Raw genomic sequence first — 24,230 nt, 5'->3', positions numbered from 1 at the left:
CTTTCATGACAAAGAAGGAAGGAAGTTCCCAGTTGTCATGAAGTGTCCCTCCTGAATGTCCAAACACTGGCAACCGAAGGACCAGGAAACATCACGTGCAGGGGGGGCGTAGACCTGGACATTTCCATCTCACCTCACAAACTGAAGAGTAAAAGAAGAGTTTACCAGTCATCAGGAAGTTGGAGGACGTTTCCAGTGAAAGGGATTATAAACGTGTTGGAGGATTTGATAGTGATTTGTTTTGTCCCTTTTCATTTGTATATTTTAGTTCTCAGTAAATGTTTCATTTACACAGAAATCCACGTTTTATTTCCGCATCAGTAAACGCATCATAAGACAGAAGCACACTGGACGTCTCCAGGCCAGGTCTTGAGAGTTGTTTTGTCCTCTGGAGATCAGCCATGTTGAAACGGAAAATGTCCTTCCCTGGAGATGAAGAGTCCAACCCAAACCAGGATCCTCCAACCAACGTCACCAAGGGCCTCCCAGCATCCCACAAAGCCAGACTGGGCATCTGACTGGTCTATCCCCCCACAGAAGACGTTTCCACAGCTCTGCAGTCCAGAGTCGCGGTCTTTCCTCCACTCCATCCTTCCTGGAACTGGACTTGGGGATGTGAGGTTGCCATGGAGACCATGTACTTTAATCCCAGGAGATCTCTGGAACCAGCAGAGCACTGGAGACTTTTACTCAGCATCCTCTTCAACTGATATGCCTGAATTATGGTTCTGCGTTAAACCTACACCGTAGGGTAGGCGGCTATGCGAGAGTCTCTCCGTAGCCTATGCCGTAGCCTGACGTGCACCTCCCAAAAAATGTAACTACACGTCGAGGCGATGCAGACCCAACACAGACCGAGAGGGCTGTGATTGGTTTTCCTGGTATCAATGCTTTTCCGGTTCCGGTTCGTGAAGCAGTAGTGAACTTTCAGCGCTCTTTTTTTTGTGTGTGTGATTTTTTTATTTTTATTTTATTTTTTTTGGGTTGTTTTGGTTTTTTGCACAATAGTTGTCCTTATCTCTATCAACTAGAGACGACGATAAACCATTCAGGAAAAGAAAGCACCCCCCTAGCGCTCTGGGGCGGTACTGCACCGCGGCGAAATGGAGTGACGGAGAAGTCCGAAGGGTTCATGACGGCGTCACGGCAACGGCGTAGGCTCTGCGTTGGTTTAACGCAGAACCTTAATTCAGGCTTTAGGGTAGCTAGGTAGCTAACTTTAACTAGTTGGATGGCTCACGTAGAAACTTCTGAGGTTTCATGCTGGAGGTTGACTCGTTATAACCGTTGTAAATGACTTTGCAACGACGTGCTGGGTTTTATACACCTGTGGAGGCGAGTGTGATGGACACGCCCAAGTGTGACAGCAGCATGTGGATTCACTAGTTATCAGCTCGTCTATAAATACTTTTGTTTTGTGTGTGTGTACAGAGTTTACCTGCAGTTCTCCCTGGACCACGTCCACATCCTCAGCCCCTCTGTCACCATGGAAACACACCTGAGGGAGGACCCAGGAGCTGAAGAAGAAGAAGAGAGAGTGGGGAGGAAGAGAAGAAGAGCCGATGCTAACCCCCCCATCTCCTCTCCCTCCTCTGTTGCCGTGACAACAGCCCCCTTGGACAGAGCCCTCGTGTCCTGCGTCTCCTTGGTGATCAGGGTAGAGCAGAAGGAGGGCGTGGCCCGGAAGAACACCGGGGTGGGGAAACTGATGGAGGGGGCGGAACTCGCGCTGTGTTTCTCACTCAGAGCCGCTGTGATTGGTCCGGTGGTCTGCTGGGGGCGGGACCCAAAGAACAGACCAATGACAGACGGGGAGGTGGATCAAGAGAGCCAGCAGAAGGTGAGGGGCCTGCCGGCTGATCCCATCATAAAACTATGCTCACCTGGGGCCAGATTCACCAATATGTTCTTAAGAACGATCTTAAGAAATGTCTTAAGATCTAAAATTAAGAAGTTCATAAGAAAGTTCTTAAGTGAATTCCTCAATATTTTCTTAAGAACCGTCTTAAGAACTGTCATTTCTTACAAATGTCTTATTTTTCCTACTTAAGAACTTCTTAAAATATGTCATTGCATTGCACGCGCCAACAAACAACATTTATACAGGTAGTTTGTGTCTTAACCGTCAGTCACTAAACATGGGGAAGGAGAAAAAGAGATGCAGGAACTTTTCAAGGTTATGGTGGATGAGATTAATGTGCGAAAAAAAAATACTATTGGGGAAAATTAATAATAATTAACTACGACGCTATCTAACATGCTAACAAAAAGTTAACAGGCTCTTTGTGTAATTAATCAGAATCAGAATCAGAAAGGGGTTTATTGCCAAGTTTTCACACGAGGAATTTGTTATGGGGATTGGTGCAACACAATACAAATATAAAAACAAATATATAAGAGATAAAATAAAATAGAATGAAATGTATACACAATAAAAAGTATAGACAGTAAAATAAAATGTAGACCGGAAATGTACAAAATTAGGTTTTAAAGTGCCGGGTGAGTCTGTACAAAAGTGACTTAGCAACTTAGGATAGGTAAAAAGTATAAACAGAAATGTACAATGAAATGTAAAGTGCCGGATATGAGTCTGTGCAAAAGTTACAGGATTGGAGTTTTTACGTTAATGTAACGTAGAGTGGGATGGGGGGGCAGTCCGTGGTAGTCGGGGGGGGGGGGAGGGGGGACCGGGGCCTTGTTGATGAGGAAGGCTGCAGACGGGAAAAAACTGTTCTTGTGGCGTGAGGTTTTGGTCCTGATGGACCGCAGCCTCCTGCCAGAGGGAAGAGTCTGGAACAGTTTGTGTCCGGGGTGAGAGGGATCTGCTGCAATCTTTCCTGCACGCTTCAGGGTCCTGGAGGCGTGCAGGTCCTGGAGAGATGGAAGATTGCAGCCAATCACCTTCTCTGCAGAGCGGATGATACGCTGCAGCCTGCTCCTGTCTTTCACAGTGGCAGCAGCGTACCAGATGGTGATGGAGGAGGTGAGGATGGACTCAATGATGGCCGTGTAAAACTGCACCATCATTGTCTTTGGCAGGTTGAATTTCTTCAGCTGCCGCAGGAAGTACATCCTCTGCTGTGCTTTTTTGGTAAGGGAGGTGATGTTCAGCTCCCACTTGAGATCCTGGGATATGATGGTCCCCAGGAAGCGGTAGGACTCCACAGAGTCTGCTGGGGAGTCACACAGGGTGAGGGGGGCCAGTGGGGCTGCGTTCCTCCGGTAGTCCACTATCATCTCCACTGTCTTTAGAGCGTTAAGCTCTAGGTTGTTCTGACCGCACCAGGTCACCAGCTGGTCCACCTCCCACCTGTAGGCGGACTCATCACCATCAGAGATGAGTCCAATGAGGGTGGTGTCGTCCGCAAACTTCAGGAGCTTGACAGACTGATGACTGGAGGTGCAGCTGTTTGTGTACAGGGAGAAGAGTAGAGGAGAGAGAACGCAGCCTTGAGGGGATCCGGTGCTGATGGTCCGAGGGTCAGAGACATGTTTCCCCAGCTTCACCCACTGCTTCCTGTCAGACAGGAAGTCAGTGATCCACCTGCAGGTGGAGTCAGGCACGTTCAGCTGGGAGAGCTTGTTCTGGAGCAGAGATGGGATGATCGTATTAAAGGCAGAGCTGAAATCCACGAACAGGATCCTGGCGTAGGTTCCTGTGGAGTCCAGGTGCTGGAGGATGAAGTGCAGGGCCATATTTACAGCATCGTCTACAGACCTGTTGGCTCTGTAGGCGAACTGCAGGGGATCCAGTAGTGGGTCGGTGGTTTTTTTGAGGTGTGGCAGCACAAGGCGCTCAAAAGACTTCATGACCACAGAGGTCAGGGCGACGGGTCTGTAGTCGTTAAGTCCTGTGGTCCTTGGTTTTTTGGGGACAGGTATGATGGTGGAGGTTTTGAAGCAAATTACAATTAATTACAAAGTATATCCTCAAACTATGACCTACTAGTCTAAACTTGTCTAAAATGTGTTGAAAAAGGTGATATTAAGGCTCAGTTATGCTTCTGCGTCAAAATGACGCCGTGCCTACGGCGTGTGGTTTGGATCGACGCAGAGGACACGCCGTCACATGCGCCGTCACTGACGTACACCTCCCGTAAATTGTAACTACGCGTCGAGGAGACGCCGTCCACTCGCAGACCGAGAGGGCTGTGATTGGTTCGTTTGAAAGCGAAGCATTTCCGGTTTCCGGTTTGAATCAGTAGTGAACTTCCAGGGCTCTTTTCTTCGTTTATGTGTGATTTTTTTTGTTTTTGTTTTTTGCACAATAGTTGTCCTTATTTCTTTGATTTACTGTGACCGGAAAAAGTCGGATAAACCATTCAGAAAAAGATCGCTAACTAGTGGCCGCGGGGGGTACTGCACCGCGACCAAATGGAGAGACGGAGAAGTCAGAAGGGTTCAGCACGGCGTCACGGCTGCGGCGTGTGCTATGCGTCGGTGTGACGCAGAACCATACCTCAGCCTTTAGAGTCTAACCTTTTCACAGAATAAATTTTAAGACAGGTCAAGGTTGTCTTAAAGTTAAGAAAAAAGTCAAGAACAAATTTGAGAACTTTTATTTCAAGAATACCATTTATTCTTAAGTTTTTTCTTAAGAAGAAACTTAAGAAGAAAGTTGAGAAAATACTTAAGAACTTTTTTGGAGAATATGACTCTTTTTTTCTTCTTAAGACTGAACTTAAGAAAAAAATGACACTTAAGAAGATTTCTTTTCTTAAGAATGATTTGTGAATCCGGCCCCTGGCCGGCAGATAGGGGACTACCATGTGTAACTGGTTGGTTACCTGTTTGTGTACAGGTGTTGCTGGTTCTCTCAGGCGCTTGTGCTCGATGGTTTCCTGTCCTTCAACCTGGATGTTTCTACAGAGTCGTCGCCTTCAACAATCTGGTAAACACAGCCTCACCTGTAGCCTGCGGCCATTGTTGTGGGTGATTTTAACGTTCACGTAGATGTTGATAACAGTTTAAACAGTCTTTCATTTCTTTTTAGATTTTATTTTATTTTCTCAGGATGTACACAGACCTACTCACAATCACATCCTTGATTACTGCTGACTTACGAACTAGAACTACAACTTTGATGCGTTTTTAATTAGTGGTGGGGAAAAAAATCGATATTGCAATATATTGTTGCGCTCTCTGTTGCAATAAATAATCGATAAACTGACGGCAAATATTGATATTTTATTATAACACACATAATGGATTTACCCGGTTGTCACCGCACAATTTGTCCAGCTGTACAGTGTTTACATTTACAAGCCTAAGAAGCAGTGAGGAACTATACAAATACACTTTCTTTGTACATTGTATGAAGTTTTGGCATTGAATAAATGCATAACTACAGAAGTTTTCCTTTTTATGGGTACTTTTTCTTTTTCAGTCACATACAGTCAGTCCATTCAGAACGCTTCACTTTTCCCACATTCTTTTATGTTACAGTCCTATTGATAATAGGAATAAATTCATTTTTGTTCTCAGAATTCTACACAAAACACCCCATAATGACAACGTGAAAGAAGTTTTGATGCGACTTTTGTAAATTTATTAAAAATAAAAATAACAAGAAATCATATGAGCATAAGTATTCATAACGTTTGCTTAATACTTTGTAGAAGCTCCTCTGGCAGCAATTACAGCCTCAAGTCTTTTTGAATAGGTTGCTACAAGTTTGGCACACCTATTCTTGGGCAGTTTTGCCCATTCTTCCTTACAGACCCTCTCAAGCTCCATCAGGTTGGATGGGGAGCGTCGGTGTACAGCCATTTTCAGATCTCTCCAGAGATGTTCAGGATTCAGGTCTGGGCTCTGGCTGGGCCACTCAAGGACATTGACATGGTTGTTCTGAAGCCACTCCTTTGATATTTTGGCTGTGTGCTTTGGGTCGTTGTCCTGCTGAAAGATGAAGCGTCGTCCTAGTCTGAGGTCAACAGCACTCTGGATCAGGTTTTCATCCAAGATGTCTCTGTACATGGCTGCATTCATCTTTCCCTCAATCCTGACTAGTCGCCCAGGTCCTGCTAATGAAAAACACCCCCACAGCATGATGCTGCCACCACCATGCTTCACTGTAGGGATGGTGTTCTCCAGGTGATGAGCGGTGCCTGGTCTCCTCCAAACACCACGCGTGGAATTCATGCCAAATAGTTCAATCTTTGTCTCATCAGACCAGAGGATTTTTTTTCTCATGGTCTGAGAGTCCTCCAGGTGCCTTTTGGCAAACTCCAGTCGGGCTGCCATGTGCTTTTTAGTAAGGAGGGGCTTGCGCCTGGCCACTCTACCATACAAGCCTGATTGGTGGATTGCTGCAGAGATGGTTGTCCTTCTTGAAGTTTCTCCTCTCTCCACAGAGGAATGCTGGAGTTCTGACAGATTGACCGTGGGGTCCTTGGTCACCTCTCTGACTAAGGCCCTTCTCCCCCGATTGCTCAGCTTAGGCGGGCGGCCAGCTCTAGGGAGATTCCTGGTGGTTCCAAACTTCTTCCATTTAAGGATGATGCAGGCCACAGTGCTCACTGGGACCTTCAGAGCAGCAGCGATTTTTCTGTACCCTTCCCCAGATTTGTGCCTCGAAACAATCCTGTTTCGGAGGTCTGAAGACAATTCTTTTGACTTCATGTTTGGTTTGTGTTGCAACATGCACTGCCAACTGTGAGAGCTTATATAGACAGGTGTGTGTCTTTCCAAATCAAGTCCAATCAACTGAATTCACCACAGGTGGACTCCGATTTAGCTGTAGAAACAACTTGAGAGAGATCAGTGGAAACAGAATGAACCAGAGCTCAATTTTGAGCTTCATGGCAAACGTTCTGAATACTTATGCACAGGTGATATTTATAGTTTTTTATTTTTTATAAATTTACAAAAATCATAACAAAACTTCTTTCATGTTGTCATTATGGGGTATTTTGTGTAAAATTCTGAGAAAAAAAAATGAATGTATTCCTATTATCAATAGGGCTGTAACATAAAAGAATGTGGGAAAAGTGAATGGTTCTGAATACTTTCCGGACTGACTGTATATCATGATATATCGTTGATGAAATTCCTTACAATATATCGAATATTGTAGATATCGTGATATTATTGTTATCGTGGGCCACATATCGCCACAGTATTGAATCGTGAGTTACCTGTATCGTCCGACCCCTAGTTTTTAATGTTGGACAAACTCTGAAAAAGAAAGCAGCTGCTCAGAGGAGGTTCGAACTGTGGTTTCAATCATAACTGCTAGTTTTAAAGGACGGATCGACGTTTTGTGTGGATTACAGTAAGATTAATGAGGTTTTCCTCTGACGTCTGTATCCGACCCGGGTTGACTAGCTGTGGTTTCATAACTGCGGGTTTTAAAGCAGACCTCAAGAAAGTGTTGTTACAATAATTAAGAAGGACCTTGCTCTGATTGGAAAGACATTCTGGTGTATAAGAAAGATCTCACAAAGCCAGAACTGCTCATTATTGATCATTAACAGAAGAGAATAAGAACAACCCCAGGTGTCTGTTCAGCGCTGGCTGTAGCCTGAGAGTCCTGTAACGTGAAGAGTCCTGGCTCTGTTGAGACGTGTATTCCTTTAACTCTCAGCAGGGATGACTTCATTAACTTCTTTACCAATAAAATTATTTCTCTTAGAGAGAACATTTGTGAAACTCTTCCAACTAGTGGTACCAATGTATCAAGTTTAGCAGCTTCAGAAGTACGACCAGTGTAGAACTTTATTTATGTAGCAAATCACAACAAATGTATCGAGGTACATTGAACTCTGAGGATGAACAGTACTGGTAGAAGTGTCTTCCTGGAGGACTGTAGACGGTCTCTGGTCCCCCACCTCATTCATGTGGTGTGTACAACTGGGTGGGCAGTTGTAGGTAGTAGATGTACAGGTGAGCTCCTGACTACTGTCCTCCTGCCTCACTTATTCCTGACTGAAGTAAACGTTTTTAGTCAACTTTTTTTATTCAACCTGTCAGCTTCAGAATGACTTCACACCGAAGAACGAATGAAGAACCTGACCTAACCCTAACCTGACCACAAACACTGTCTCCCAGCTACCGGAGCAGCTACCGGAGCAGCTACCGGAGCAGCTACCGGAGCAGCTACCGGAGCAGCCTCTAGCTGCCGACTACCAAACCTACTTAAACCAGCTGGATCCACATTTGAACTGGACCTCTCCAAACCCGACTCCGTTGGAGGGTCAGCCTCTTTCATCAAGTCCTTTTAATCCCATTTAGTCTGATGGTGGTTCCACCACCTGAAAAAGAGTCCTTTGTATTTGCTAATCACCTCACCTGCACTAGGATCAATCACTTCCTTATTGATAATGAACCCATACCACTGCTTTGATTTTGTTTATCAGGATCAATCACTTCCTTATTGATAATGAACCCATACCACCTCCTTGATCAGGTCATAGGTTACCGTGTCTCCTTGACAGACGATTCTTGATTGGGATGCTCTTAAAGCTCATCATCACAGCTGGACCATCAAATTCTGTTGGAGCGTCTTTGATTACAACGGTCGCTATGGCAACGTTCCGATCAGCTTCTGCGGTGCCAGCCTACGTCAGGTGCTGTTTTCCCTGTAATAACTAGGATTGTTTTGGTCTGCCCCCTTTGTTACAGCGTAGCGCCCATTCTTTCTTTACGTTCTGTTCTTCCCGGCACCAGGAAGACCACTCTGATCCACCGCAGTTTTGTGCCGCATATATTTACAATTTGAAAGTTTAGGAAAACTGAATTATTGACGAGGCGCAAGAACTGGCAAAGCCTGCTTTTGAAAAAGTCATGCAAACGTGAACGAAGGCACCATAAAGCCGGAGAACGAGAAACTGTGTAGGTCCGATCAAACCAAGGACACAGACTCAAAAAGAGCCTGAGTCCTCCTTCAGTTGGCAGCTCATACCGATCGATGGTATTGATCACGTAGTAAACCTCGAACAGATAATAAGACACACTCTCAGCCTGTTTTCTTTTGTCTCAGTCCGGGTTCAGAGACAGCACTGGTTGGAGTCACGAATGACCTTCTTATGGCCTCAGATAAGGGATTAGTGTCCATACTGGTTCTAGGATTGGAGCCTGCACTGCCTGTACGAGGGCAATGGCCTCTGTAAGTGGTTAATGCTCCACCCACTGAGCTATCCAGGGTCCGGAGTAAAATAGTATAATCCTGTCAGATTCACACGTTACATGATAGTCTTCCTGTTCATTTATCAGTTTAAAGTTGTTAATCTGAGCATATGTCGGGTAAATCCTTGACTGATATGATTATAATGTTTTTCGTTAAGAGAGGTGGTTAGAAAATGTGTATTTTATATTATTTAAGCATTAAGATGACCCGTTATGTTCCCAGGGCCTTCGTGGCTCCTTTATAACAGTAGCAGTGTTTCCTTTCTTATCTGCTCAATTTCTTCTTGAGCCTCCATCAAAAGATCTGCTCAATTTCTTCTTGAGCGTCCATCAAAAGACTTTGCTCTTTGGTGAGAAGTACGGCGCACGCAATGTATCCGTCGTAGAATCAGTGAATCTGTGATCGACTTCATGGTCTTTTGAAGAAATCTGTGAAGCACATTTACCTGGATTATTAACACCTGGCTGGACGGAGCCACACCTCCTGAGTCTGGTTTGGCCTTTGTAAAACGGGTGAAGCAGGAGGAACTGATGGTGCTACGTCAAGCCTGGATTGATCTCTGATCCTGTATTTCTGAATCCTACTTTTGGAACACCTTTGGATTTCTTGTTATTAATGTGTCCGTCTGTGTCGTCCAACAGGATCTCAGTGATCTGATTGGCTGTGGGGTTTCTGGGCGGAGCGGAGTGGAGCTCCACACTGACTCCACCGTCCAGGTCAAACCTGATTGGAGGTTCCACACTCTGACACGCCCCCTACTGCATCCCACTTGCCCTCAGGTAACATTGATCGGGGTTTGGCTCCACCTGACACCTGAGGGTTTCAGCATTATTCAACAATGTAGACCCCACTGTCTCTGTCCCCAGGGTGTCTCACCTGTGGTCCTGTCTGTCTCTGAGGTTCTGGACTGCAGGTAATCCATCTGTCCTGCAGGCTCTGTCCCCCCCAGTGGTGGCCGGAGGAACTGCAGCTGCTTTATGTGATCAATAAATCTGTTTCAGATCAGAGCTGGTCAGTTTTCAGGGTCTGGTGTCGGAGAGGGTCCCCATCACAGACAGGGGCTCACACCCAGGTAACGCACACTCTGGTAATGCACACCCAGGTAACGCACACTCTGGTAACACACCCAGGTAACGCACACTCAGGTAACACACACTCTGGTAACACACACTCAGGTATTGCACACTTAAGGCTGGATTATGGTTCTGCGTTAAACCAACCCAGAGCACACGCCGCTGCCGTGACTCCAACTCTCCATTTCGCCGTGGTGCAATTTCCTGAACTTTTCCTGAATGGTTTATCCGACTTTTCCGGTCACATGGAATCAAAGAGATAAGGACAACTATTGTGCAAAAAACCAAAGCAAAAAAAATCACACACACACGAAGAAAAGAGCGCTGAAAGTTCACGACTGCTTCAAACCGGAAACCGGAAATGCATTGCTTCCAAGCGAACCAATCACAGCCCTCTCGGTCTGCGACCTCTTGACGCGTAGTTACAATTTGTGGGAGGTCCACGTCAGGCACGGCGTGGGGTGCGCGACGCGGCGCAACCTGCGGCACACGCTCAGTGTCGATTTGTTGCAGAACCATAATCCAGCCTTTAGGTAATACACTCAGGTAACACACTCGGGTAACGCACACTCGGGTAACGCACACTCGGGTAACGCACACTCGGGTAACGCACACTCGGGTAACGCACACTCGGGTAACGCACACTCGGGTAATGCACACTCGGGTAACGCACACTCGGTAACGCACACTCGGGTAACGCACACTCGGTAACGCACACTCGGGTAACGCACACTCGGTAACGCACACTCGGGTAACGCACACTCGGGTAACGCACACTCGGGTAACGCACACGCGGGTAACGGACACACGGGTAACGCACACTCGGGTAACGCACACTCGGGTAACGGACACTCGGGTAACGGACACTCGGGTAACGGACACTCGGGTAACGGACACTCGGGTAACGCACACTCGGGTAACGGACACTCGGGTAACGGACACTCGGGTAACGGACACTCGGGTAACGCACACTCGGATAACGGACACTCGGGTAACGGACACTCGGGTAACGCACACTCGGGTAACGGACACTCGGGTAACGCACACCCGGGTAACACACTCGGGTAACACACTCGGGTAACGCACACTCGGGTAACACACTCGGGTAACACACTCGGGTAACACACTCGGGTAACGGATACTTGGGTAACACACTCGGGTAACGCACACTCGGGTAACACACTCGGGTAACACACTCGGGTAACGCACACTCGGGTAACACACTCGGGTAACACACTCGGGTAACGCACACTCGGGTAACGGACACTCGGGTAACGGACACTCGGGTAACGGACACTCGGGTAACGGACACTCGGGTAACGGACACTCGGGTAACGGACACTCGGGTAACGCACACTCGGGTAACACACTTGGGTAACGCACACTCGGGTAACGCACACTCGGGTAACGCACACTCGGGTAACGCACACTCGGGTAACGCACACTCGGGTAACGCACACGCGGGTAACGGACACACGGGTAACGCACACTCGGGTAACGCACACTCGGGTAACGGACACTCGGGTAACGGACACTCGGGTAACGGACACTCGGGTAACGGACACTCGGGTAACGGACACTCGGGTAACGGACACTCGGGTAACGCACACTCGGGTAACACACTCGGGTAACACACTTGGGTAACGCACACTCGGGTAACGCACACTCGGGTAACGCACACTCGGGTAACGCACACTCGGGTAACACACTCGGGTAACACACTTGGGTAACGCACACTCGGGTAACGCACACTCGGGTAACGCACACTCGGGTAACGCACACTCGGGTAACGCACAGTCTGAATCATCTTCCACAACGTGCTGAGTAGGTGCTTTTTTTTTTTTCAGGTGTGCGTCTTACCATGTGTGACCAAACTGGGAAGAGTCTTCAGGTTTACCTGAACCTAAGACACACCCCCTGCCTCCCAGGCCTGTTGCCTGGCAACACCCTTCTGCTGTCTGGTTTCCAGAGGAGGTTGTCTAGGTAACTGAAGTCATTTATTCTTTACCTTCTGGCAGGTCATATCATTATTTTATCTTGAGTGTGTGTGTGTGTGTGTGTGTGTGTGTGTGTGTTCCAGGTCAGGGGGGGTGTACTGCTCCTACTTACCCGTCAGCTGCATCACTGTGATGTCACTGGGAGACCTGAGGTAGACCACACCCCCAACATTCACCTCCATTGCAGAGTCAGTCATGTTCTTGACGTGGTTCTGTCTTCCCTCAGCTCTGCCCCACCTCCACCAGCTCCCATCATGCACCTGGGCCAGGAGGCGCTGGGCAGTGAACACAAGTGCATGCTGGGTAAGGTCAGAGGTCATGTGGTGTGTTTCCTGTTCCTGCAGCTGCAGTGGAGCTGCGCAACCTGTGGAAGCCTCTACACACAGGTACTAGGTCGAGGTCAAGGTTTACTTTATTATTATTATTATTATTATTATTATTATTATTATTATTACTTTATATACGGGAGAAATCGTCTCGGAGTAGAGGCCACACTGCTGCAGTACAGACAGACACAGACGGCACATTAACAACATCAACAACACCATCAACATTAACAGAGGCATGTGCAGCACTTGCAACAGCACTGTATAAATCAACAAACTAGTGCAAATTGTTAAAAGACGATGCTAGCATCATCAGTCTTTTTAACTTTACTGTACAAGATCGCATCATCAGTCGTTAACCAATCCACGTGGGCCGGCTTATCTCGGCCTCCTATCTATCTCTCCAACCACCCGAGGGAGCTTATTGATAAGTTTGATTGATTGTGGAATGAAGGAGAGCTTGTATCTGTTGTACTTACACAGGGGGATCCTGTATCTCCTGCCAGAGTTCATCAGCTCATACTCAGGGTTCAGCACATGGGATGGGTCAGACAGGATCTTGTTGGCCTGCCGAATGGTGGATTGTTCAAAGATTTCTTGGAGGGTCATGGGGGGGGGGTCATTCCCATGATTTTCCCTGCTGTTTTGACCAGGCTAACTATCTGGGATTTTGATTTGACCGTTAGGTTCCCAAACCAGCTGGTGATGCCTATGTCTATCGTCGCTCTATAAAAAATCAGCATGATGTTTTTGCAGACCCCAAACACTCTTAGCCTACGTAAAAAATGGAGGAGCTGGTGGATCCTAACACAGACATTTGTCACTTGACTACACTACACTTTCATTTGACTACAATAGTACCACACACAGGTACTACACTAATACCAAACCCTGAGGAGATAATCATCTAGATTCTAGATGATCTATATAACCCGAACCGAGATGGTGATGGTGATGGTGATGATGGATGGATGGATGGATGGATGGATGGATGGATGGATGGATGGATGGATGGATGGATGGAGTATCGAGGCTACGAACTAAAGACGGATGGAATCAATGTTGAACAGAAGTCTCCATCTAAACATGTTGTTGGGGTCCCGTCAGTTGCCAGAGGTGTCGGGTTTCGTCCTCGTGTCCTCGTATCGGGTCAGACTCTGTTAATGTTGATGTTTGTGTTTCAGGTCTGCAGTTCTCGGTGTGGATCCTCCTCAGCTATTTTTCAGTCCAAATTAAAGTAAGAAGCGTCCAACTAATCAATAACATCATTGATCCAGACTTGTTCCCATCAGCCTCAGTTTACTTAAATACGTTTTTGTCTGTTAATCAATATTGTATACAAAAAATATAACATCAACTTTAGTTATTGATAAAACTAAAGGATTTTAACTCCATCTGTGTTTTGATCAGGATTGTAAATCTTTTTTTATTGATCAGGCTGGTGGTTGACGACGGCACAGGCGAGGCCCACGTTTTGTTTACAGGTGCTCTGGTTCGTTCTGTGCTGGGATTGGCTGACTCCCAGTGGGAGGGGCTACAGAGAGCGCTTCGACCCAAAGGTGTCATCAGAGTCTTTCCTCGGGGGCGGAGCCTGGTCAGTACCTGGCAGGTGTGTCTCCTCACCTGTCCGTCCGTCCGTCAGCTGCTGATGCTCCCCTGTGTGTGTCCCAGGTGTGTGACGGTGACTCTGACGACCCGCTCCTCCAGTTCCTGCTGTGTGTGTGCAGCAATGATGTTGTGTGTCGTCCCATCTCCTTCACCTGCAGGAAACGGACCAATCAGAGATCAGAGGGTAGAACACACACACACACACACACACACACACACACACACACACACACACACACACACACACACACACACACACACACACACACACACACACACACATTAACACTATGACAACATTAACTCAGCCCTGGATGTTTGTGTGTGTTTCAGAGGTGAGGCGTTTCAGTCGAGGAGACAGAGACTTCCTGACCAGACTGACTCGTCCTCTGCAGCTCACCTGTGTTCACCTGAACTCTGACCTCACCTGCTCATGACTCACTGTGATCAATAAATGCTGTTACCGATTCAATTCAATTTTATTCATATAGCGTCTATTACAACAGAAGTTGTCTCTAGAATCTTTCCAGAGACCAGAACATAAACCCCCGAGCAATTATTACATAAACACTGGCAGGTAAAAACTCCCCTAGTGGGAGAAAAACCTTAAGCCAAACAGTGGCAAGAAAAACTCCCGTTTAGGAGGGAAGAAACCTGGACCAGGACCTGGATCATAAGGGGGGAAACTCCTGTTGAAGACCAGCTGGACAGAGCAGGAAAAGAGAGAACAGACAGAGAGAATGAATAACAGAGAAAGGAGAGACACAGACACAATGGCTAACTGGTGCAATACAGGGATGACTATATAAACAGATGACCGATCAATAAGTGTGTAAAGACTCCGCTGGTGTCTCCACATGTTGCATGTTACATGCATTAATGTATGTAATGTTCCTGTTAATGCTGATTAACAAAGGCAAGGCTTGGATTCATGATATTGTAACAGTAAAAAAAACTAACTAATATCATAATCCATCGCTTTGTAAAGAATGTTTAATCGTTGTTTTGCTCACTGATCGGGTTCTGATTGGTTGTGCCTGCACTTACCGTTAGAGGGGAGACGCGCTGTTTTTTTATTCAGCCAATACAGAACTGAACGCTGAATGACAAGCATCGTGTCTGCGTGTCTGTTTCACATTTCCCCCTTTACAGGTAAGAAATTGTGATTGTTTAGCACTTTGCACTGTTTTATATGCTTTCTATTTGTAAGAATAAAAGCAACAGTTGATATAATTGTAGTGACTTTGAGAGTGAGTTTAAGAGTGAGAGTGGGATTTTATTTACCGCAGACTTTTGCTGGTTCTGCGTGCCTGCGCGTGTGTGTGGCGTGTTGAAGAGATTTGCCGTTAGACATTGTGTTATCCTGTATTGAAAAAATGTGATGTTTCAGAAATCTATGTTTGGAAAAAATGCAATACAGAACTGGACGCTGAATGACAACCATTGTGTCTGTTTGTCTGTTTCACATTTCCCCCTTTACAGGGGTATAACATTAACATCCTGATTTTCAGATTTTTGTTAAATTTCCTCCTTCTGGACTCAGATTAAACCCACAGTTCAGTTATTAACTATTGATCAGCTCCTTCACTTGTGTTCCGTGTAGACGTCAGGTTTTTTCTTCCACAAAGCAGGTGGAGGCCTCAGCCGTCCATGAGCCGTTGGTCGGCGTCACGCCAGTACAACTCATACGGAGTAGGGAGCTTTATTCTGGAGGTCAGGGAATCCCCCTGCAGCCTTTGGTCAAATCCAGCCATACCGAGCCGGTCCAGGTGTTAGTCAACCCGCGTCGGGGACAGGCGTCAGAGAAGACCTCATTATTCTTACTGTAATCCACACAAAAGCACGTTGACCCACATCTATCCACATTGATCTATCCTTTAAAACTCTCTGAGCAGCTGCTTTCTTTCTCAGAGTTTCACCAACATTGAAGCTGTAGTTCTATAAAGATGATCGAGCTGTGCAGGAGGAGAATTTTATTTTATTTTATTTTTATTTTGTACATGTAAAAGACAACAATTAAAGATAAGAAAACAAAACAAAGCAAACAAAAAAAAACAACAAAAAGAATTTCATACTTTACAACTTAATATCTTAATTACATGTGCAAAAAGGAGTAGGAAGAAGTGTAAACTTATTTAATCCTACCCCCATTCACTAATCATTTATTAACACTTATTTATAATAACTAACTATACTATAATTATACTCATACACTTACCTATACATACATACACATAGTTGAGTATTTATATATATTTGTACACACCTATATAAACGCCTATATAAATATACTTATTTACACCATACTATCTCTATTAACTCCATCTGCTCTATATCTATATATATCTACTTACACATGTACCGGTATTCACACACATACACACATACATACATACATACATACATACATACATACATACATACATACATACAGGACTGTCTCAGAAAAAAGTCATACATTCTGGATTCATTACAAATCAACTGAAATATTGCAAGCCTTTTATTATTTTAATATTGCTGATTATGGCTTACAGTTTAAGATTAAGATTCCCAGAATATTCAAATTTTTTGAGATAGGATATTTGAGTTTTCTTAAGCTGTAAACCATGATCAGCAATATTGAAATAATAAAAGGCTTGCAATATTTCAGTTGATTTGTAATGAATCCAGAATGTATGACTTTTTGTTTTTGTAATTACATTACAGAAAATCACAATATTCTAATTTTCTGAGACAGTCCTGTATAATTAACTGCCCATTTCTGTACATAAATATAAACAAATCTACCCGTTCACCCCGGGTAGGCCTAAAGGTCGCTAAACCCCTTCCTCTTTGTACCTTGTGAAAATCATTTTTTTATATTTGTTTTTAAACTGGTGAATGTTTTTAATTCTGAATCCGTTCTGTTCCATAGTTTAACTCCACTGACTGATATAGAAAATCTTTTCATTGTTGTTCAGGTAGCTGTTGTTTCCAGAATAACGGTTCTACGTAAGAAAAGCATTGGTCCTAACAGGACGAGCATGAGCCTGGGATCAGAGACCGGTGCGAGGCCCAAGGCGGCTGGAGCCCGCTACAGCTCCGTGGCGGTACCACACCGTCACACACACATGACCTGAGCCAATCAGCCACGGTCCATGTGGGTTTATTTATTAATTGAAGACTAGTTTAACCTGAACGAAAACGCAGAAACTACAGGACAGACGAGCGACTGACAAGGTGGAGCGAAATTTAACCTCCACATGTAGCAAAAACTAATGGTTTGTATTAGCAGCTTCTCTTTTTAGCAGCAAACTTTATTGTAACGCAGATAAATGAAATTATATTCATATATATATTATAGAAGTGGTTGAACCGTACAGGTTATTACCAGTTATTTAGTGTTTTACAGTCACTAAGTTTTACCTACAATGAAAGGTTGACACATTTACTGGAAGGCAGTGGCGGGTGGTGCATTTCACACTTAGGCCTTCAGTAATGTCCAACTTAGTCAATAAATACCTTTCATTAACCAGCATTTATAACACCAGGATTGGAGATTAGTTAGAAAAACACTTAAGCACTACTAGGCATTGCATCACCTCAGTTGTGTACAAAATGGGCTGTTATCCGGTCCATTATAAAAATCAACAAACCCGCATCAGCAGTTAAAACATATCTGGTATGCCACTGTCAAAACGTACAAATAAAAGGGTCTTTAAAATGATCTTTCCAAAAGGTTTTATTAAATGAGTCCACAACGAATATGCAAGCTTTAATAACATTATAGAATCTGATTTTGGAATCTGAGAGATTGTTAGAATTTCATTGATGTTTAAGCAACAAAAGTGGGAGGTTTTGTGTTGTGTATCAATAAGATTGTCAACATGTATGCAGGTAAGTAAACACCTTTTTAAAGGATGAATAAATGTATAATTCCATTCAGTTAACTACGGTGATTTAGCAGACGGACAGGTCTGCTGAGACACCAGGCTTGAGGTTAAAGTCAAAACTGGCTTTTAACAAAACATTTCTAGATCCGATTACTGTCACCTTGTTTATGTATAGCTTCCTGTCATCAGCCCGGTTCATCAGTCGTCCAGATGAACACGCGTTTCTGGACTGGTTTCTGCAGCTGCGTTCTGCTCATTTCTGCTTCAAATGCAGCCGATATCTGTGACGCTGCTGCATGGATGGATGGATGAGTGGGTGAATGGGTGGATGGATAGATGGATGGACACAACGCATTGGGGATGTTGTACACCTTTTACAACTTCATTACGAATCCATACTTGATAAATTCTTCTCTGTATTTTCTTGATTTGGAAGAAGACTGAGTTACGTGTTTCGCGGCTCCATTCCTACCAGAGGTGGAGGGAACTTCAGGCGATCCTGCCTCACTGTCCTCCGCTTCCCTCTTGGCTGGTCCCTCAGTAAACCTCACTTCCGGCACTTCTGTTTTTTTGGCTTTTTTTTTTTTTTTTTTTTTTTTGCTGTGGAAATTAACCACTGTTTCATTTTAAAACGGTTTTGTTGTTGTGGTTGTAATTACCTTTAGTGTTAGGAAACCACCGGTACTCACATGTAAGCTATTGCTGTGTGTGATGTACGTAACTTTCATTGATGTCACCAAGAGGATCCTTTTAGATCGCTTCACCAGTTGCTGACCGTTCAGACATCTCTCAGTCGCCATGACAACCGTTTGGGACAACTACTAAATAAGAAAATAAATAAAACCCAGATCCTTAAAATATCCCATTATTTTGTCTGAACAGAAAAACATTAAAATACAATTTGCAGTAGAGAACCGGTTCCCTGGTGACCTCGGATCACCTTTTAGATGTCTGAGTTCAGCAGGAACCAGCAGGGGGAGATCCAGATCCTTCCTCTCTGCTGATGGCAGACTGAGACCGAGGTCTCCTGGCACACACACACACACACACACACACACACACACACACACACACACACACACACACACACACACACACACTCTACCCGTCAGGTTTTGGCTTGAAAAATAAGGGAAATTTCCCGCCAGCCCAACCCAGCTCCAGTATTACATTTCAAGACAGGTTTACAATAAACTAAAATATCTACCTGTCAACCATTTACAAACTACGTTTATGAGCTCAGAATCTGATAGTTCTACCTCTGCTGACACTGAAATGCTGTGGACATTCCCGTGTATGTAATTTCTATAATAGAGCCTAAATGAAAACACAAAAGTGAAATAAAGCACATATTTATTTTCAGTTTATATACACATTGATTGTCTTCAAGTGAAACATTTACATTTTCTTTTCATTTTTCATTTTCACTCATGTATCTCTCTGACATTCATGACTGATGACACAGACGCATGTTTCTGTGCTGATGCTGCTGACGGACATCGTTTCTCCCCCGTCAGAGACACTGACATCGCAGTTATTCATCTTTCAGGACGCGTAACTGAGACCCATCCTGCTCCTCTTTAAGAAAGTACATTTTCTATCCCCCCCCCCCCACCCCCCCCCACACACACACACACACACACACACACACACACACACACACACACACACACACAGAGAAACTGCTTCATCATCTGTTAACTATCTTCTCAACAGTGGTAGCAGCAATAACAATAATCTATCTATTTATTTTATTTTATATTTTTACATATATATGAGGAGGACGGGGGGTGTCTGCTGCAAATCTGAAATGAGAGAAACACAGGAAAACACACAGCAGGCACACAAGCCTTTGGAATCTGCAAGAGAGAAAACAAACGAACAGACCGGAGAACAGGCAGCGACACAAACAGCAACCATTCCAGGTCTCTAAAACTGAATCAGTACTAGGCTACTGAGATTATCTGTCCCCCAAAACTGTGGGGTGAGCATGTAGGTGAGTGAGCAGATGTGTATGTCTGTGTAACTGTGTGTGTGCAAAGTGAAAACAAGGCTTTACGCTGGTCTTAGCGAGGACTCTGGTCTCTTGGTCTTAGCGAGGACTTGGGTCTCCTGGTCTTAGCGAGGACTTGGGTCTCCTGGTCTTAGTGAGGACTCTGGTCTCTTGGTCTTAGCGAGGACTCTGGTCTCCTGGTCTTAGCGAGGACTCTGGTCTCCTGGTCTTAGCGAGGACTCTGGTCTCCTGGTCTTAGTGAGGACTCTGGTCTCCTGGTCTTAGTGAGGACTCTGGTCTCCTGGTCTTAGTGAGGACTCTGGCAGCAGCGTTCTGGACTAACCGCAGCTGGTTGATGGAGGTTCTAGTGAGACCCATGAGACCAGCGTTATAATAGTCCAGTTTGCTGAAGATAAAAGCTGGACTAGGTCTCCTAAGTCCTGCTGAGACATCAGGCCTTTAACCCACCAGATGTCCTTTGGGTGATAACAGGCTGACTTCACTACCGTCTTCATGTGCCTGGTAAAGTTCAGAGTCCAGAACCAGTCACAAGTTTTGGCTTGGTTCTTTAGTGCTGACCAGCAACTTGATAAGATCCAGACCTTTGGACGCTTTTAGACAGTGTTTACAACTTCCTGTACGCTCTGGCATAAGTAATCAGAATCAGAATCAGAATCAGAAAAGGGTTTATTGCCCAGTTTGTTAACACACACAAGGAATGTGTTGTGGTGATTGGTGCAACACAATACAAATATAAAAACAAATATATAAGAGATAAAATAAAATGTATAAACAATAAAATAAAATGTATAAACAGAAATGTACAAATGAGGTTTTTAAAGTGCCGGATATGAGTCTGTACAAAGTCTGTAATGGATGTACTGACACATTTTATCGTCTTGTGTAATCTTCTTGAAATTATTTTTTGTTTGTGTTTATTTGGTTTGTTATTTAGTCGTTTATTTTTTGTTTGTTTCTTAATTATTAAATTGTACTCTTTATCGTTATTCATATATCTGATCATTTTTCTTTTGTTTAAATTCTTTGTAATTTTCATTTATTTCTATCATCTATAGATTTCTAATTGCTCATTTGTAAATTTTGTTCTTATAAGTATGATAGTAAATTTTATGTTAACTTATAGGTGGAGGCACCTGATAAGCTCTTTGAGTTTTCGCCTCTTCCTGCACTTTAATTTGTAAAGTTGTTACTTTTATTTGTGACATTTTTAACTGTGCAAATAAATAAATCTAATCTAAAAAAAAAAAAAAATCTCTGCAGGTGTGCTGGTCTGGAAGAAGACTTCTCTAACTTTATAGGTTCATATCACTCGTCCATCTTTCTCAGTCTCCCTCCATCTCCTCCCTCTGTCATCTTAACCTGCATCTCCTCTGGACCCACAAAATATCAGATCAAGAACATAACTCAGGTCACCTGTAACGCATTTATATTGGAAAAGGTTGGTGTGATTGTTACTCCAGGTTAATGTTATCTCTGACCCCCTGGCAGCAGTCCATGTTACCTGAACCAGAACCTGCTCCTGGTGACAGATCAGGTGGACCTGAACCCCCACAGGTGACCTCGGATCACCTTTTAGATGTCTGAGTTCAGCAGGAACCTGCAGGGGGAGATCCAGATCCTTCCTCTCTGCTGATGGCAGACTGAGACCGAGGTCTCCTGGAAACTGATGAGTCATCAGCACACACACACACACACACACACACACACACACACAGAAACTGCTTCATCATCTGTTAACTATCTTCTCAACAGTGGTAGCAGCAATAACAATAATCTATTTATTTATTTTATTTTATATTTTTACATATATATGAGGAGGACGGGGGGTGTCTGCTGCAAATCTGAAATGAGAGAAACACAGGAAAACACACAGCAGGCACACAAGCCTTTGGAATCTGCAAGAGAGAAAACAAACGAACAGACCGGAGAACAGGCAGCGACACAAACAGCAACCATTCCAGGTCTCTAAAACTGAATCAGTACTAGGCTACTGCGATTATCTGTCCCCCAAAACTGTGGGGTGAGCATGTAGGTGAGTGAGCAGATGTGTATGTCTGTGTAACTGTGTGTGTGCAAAGTGAAAACAAGGCTTTACGCTGGTCTTAGTGAGGACTCTGGTCTCTTGGTCTTAGCGAGGACTTGGGTCTCCTGGTCTTAGTGAGGACTCTGGTCTCTTGGTCTTAGCGAGGACTCTGGTCTCCTGGTCTTAGCAAGGACTTGGGTCTCCTGGTCTTAGTGAGTAAGTAAGTAAGTAAGTAAAGTTTATTTATAGAGCACCTTTCACAGACATTGACAGTCACAAAGTGCTTTAACAAGAACAAAATAAAACAAGTCAATTATGATCAATAAAACAATTCAGGAACCAATATTTCTAATAAAATAAGACAACAAATAGAATAGACAATATGGAGTTAACAATCAACACACAACAATTAATCATTCCAGCTGTGGAAAAGCCTTTCTAAAAAGATGAGTTTTTAGCAGTCGTTTAAAAATGTCCACAGAATCAACTGTTCTTAAGTGGAAGGGGAGCTCGTTCCATACCCTGGGGGCAAAACATGCAAATGCTCGATCACCTTTGGTTATTAACTTTGTCCGAGGGACAACCAACAGAGCCTGGGAAGAGGATCTCAGTGACCTTATGGGAACATATGGCGTTAGCAGGTCAGACAGATAATTTGGTGCCTGGCCATGGAGGGCTCGATGAGTAATAACTAATATTTTAAAACGTATTCTGTATTGAACTGGGAGCCAGTGTAGAGAGGCGAGGACGGGTGTAATATGACATGATCTCCTAGACCTGGTGAGTATTCTAGCAGCTGTGTTCTGAACCAATTGGAGGCGATCCAATGAGGTTTTGGACAGACAGGTGAAAAGGGAATTACAGTAGTCAAGTCGTGATGATACAAATGCGTGGATAATGGTTTTTAACTCCTGGTGCGATACAACTGATCTTAGTTTGGTGATATTACGGAGGTGATAAAAGCAAGTGCGAGATAGGGAATGAATATGTTTATCTAAAAGCAAGGACTGATCCAGAATAACACCAAGGTTTCTGGGGTTGGAACAAATATTCTGTTTTAATGATCCTAGACGATCTGCAATGTCTGCAGCAATCTTACTTTGGGCAATAATTAAAACCTCAGTTTTATCTGGATTTAGTTGCAGAAAGTTGGCAGCCATCCAGTTCTTAATGGCAGAGATGCAATCATGGAGTTTGGTGATCATAATGTCCATGTTATCCGGTTTGAAAGAGCAGTATAATTGAATGTCATCGGCGTAACAGTGATAGGAGATTCCCTCATAAGTGTTTATAATGGTTTTGAGAGGAAGCATGTATAAGGCAAACAGGAGTGGACCTAGCACGGATCCTTGAGGAACGCCACATGTTAGGGTTGTGGATTCGGAGGAGTAGGGGCCAACAGCCACCGAGAAGCTTCTATCAGTTAAATAGGAATGAAACCAATCTAGGGCACTCCCAGTGATTCCCACCCATTTATTTAGCCTGTCGACCAAGATGTGATGGTCCACGGTATCAAAGGCCGCGCTAAGGTCCAATAGCACCAGGATGGAGGAGTCACCGCTATCAGAGGACATCATGATGTCATTGGTGACCCTTAGAAGGGCAGTTTCTGTGGAGTGTTTTTGGCGGAAATCTGATTGAAATTCATCACAGATGCTGTGTTGTTCCAATATGTTGGTGAGTTGACTGGCCACTGTTTTTTCTAGGAGTTTGGAGATGAAAGACAGTTTAGAAATTGGTCTGTAATTTGACAGTGTTGATGGGTCCAGGTTTGTTTTTTTAAGAAGTGGTTGAATTATTGCCTGTTTAAAGTTGGGTGGAACACAGCCGGATGACAGTGAGGAGTTAATGATTGATAATATACATGGGCCTACTGAATTAAAAGTATCCTTTAACATGGATGTGGGCAGGATGTCTAATGGACAAGAAGAGGATTTCATGGACCTTATGAGAACAGTCAAATCTTGCAGGGAAATCTGGGAAAAACTGTGGATGGTTGGTTGTCTAATGGGACATGAGGAGAGCGGGGAGGAGGAGGGCACAATGCTGGATCTGACTCTCTCCACCTTGTCAATAAAAAACTTGAGGAAGTCGCTACAGTCATTGTTTGAAAAGACTGGGACAATCGGAGGGGCAGGGCTGACAATAGTATTAATGGTGTTGAACAGAATTTGGGGATTTCTCTTGCTG

General features: G+C 44.4%; 1 protein-coding gene across 1 annotated transcript in view; it reads left to right on the top strand.

Annotated features, from left to right (window-relative positions):
- ctc1 (CTS telomere maintenance complex component 1) overlaps window positions 1-14,825 on the top strand; it is a 36,389-nt gene extending 21,564 nt beyond the window's left edge. The window contains exons 14-28 of the mRNA XM_061710138.1: window positions 1,432-1,840; window positions 4,802-4,891; window positions 6,436-6,549; window positions 8,050-8,194; window positions 8,464-8,567; window positions 9,769-9,906; window positions 9,994-10,040; window positions 10,129-10,199; window positions 12,048-12,183; window positions 12,281-12,349; window positions 12,424-12,583; window positions 13,708-13,760; window positions 13,961-14,117; window positions 14,195-14,315; window positions 14,465-14,825. Of these exons, the coding sequence (XP_061566122.1) occupies window positions 1,432-1,840; window positions 4,802-4,891; window positions 6,436-6,549; window positions 8,050-8,194; window positions 8,464-8,567; window positions 9,769-9,906; window positions 9,994-10,040; window positions 10,129-10,199; window positions 12,048-12,183; window positions 12,281-12,349; window positions 12,424-12,583; window positions 13,708-13,760; window positions 13,961-14,117; window positions 14,195-14,315; window positions 14,465-14,568 (1,918 nt within the window). The 3' untranslated portion in view covers window positions 14,569-14,825. The remainder of the gene's footprint in view (window positions 1-1,431; window positions 1,841-4,801; window positions 4,892-6,435; window positions 6,550-8,049; window positions 8,195-8,463; window positions 8,568-9,768; window positions 9,907-9,993; window positions 10,041-10,128; window positions 10,200-12,047; window positions 12,184-12,280; window positions 12,350-12,423; window positions 12,584-13,707; window positions 13,761-13,960; window positions 14,118-14,194; window positions 14,316-14,464) is intronic.
- Window positions 14,826-24,230: the final 9,405 nt, after the last annotated feature.

Source organism: Cololabis saira, chromosome 20 (genome assembly GCF_033807715.1).
Source record: "Cololabis saira isolate AMF1-May2022 chromosome 20, fColSai1.1, whole genome shotgun sequence".
In the NCBI taxonomy this organism is placed as follows: domain Eukaryota; kingdom Metazoa; phylum Chordata; class Actinopteri; order Beloniformes; family Belonidae; genus Cololabis; species Cololabis saira.
This window is presented reverse-complemented; position numbering and strand designations above follow the sequence as displayed.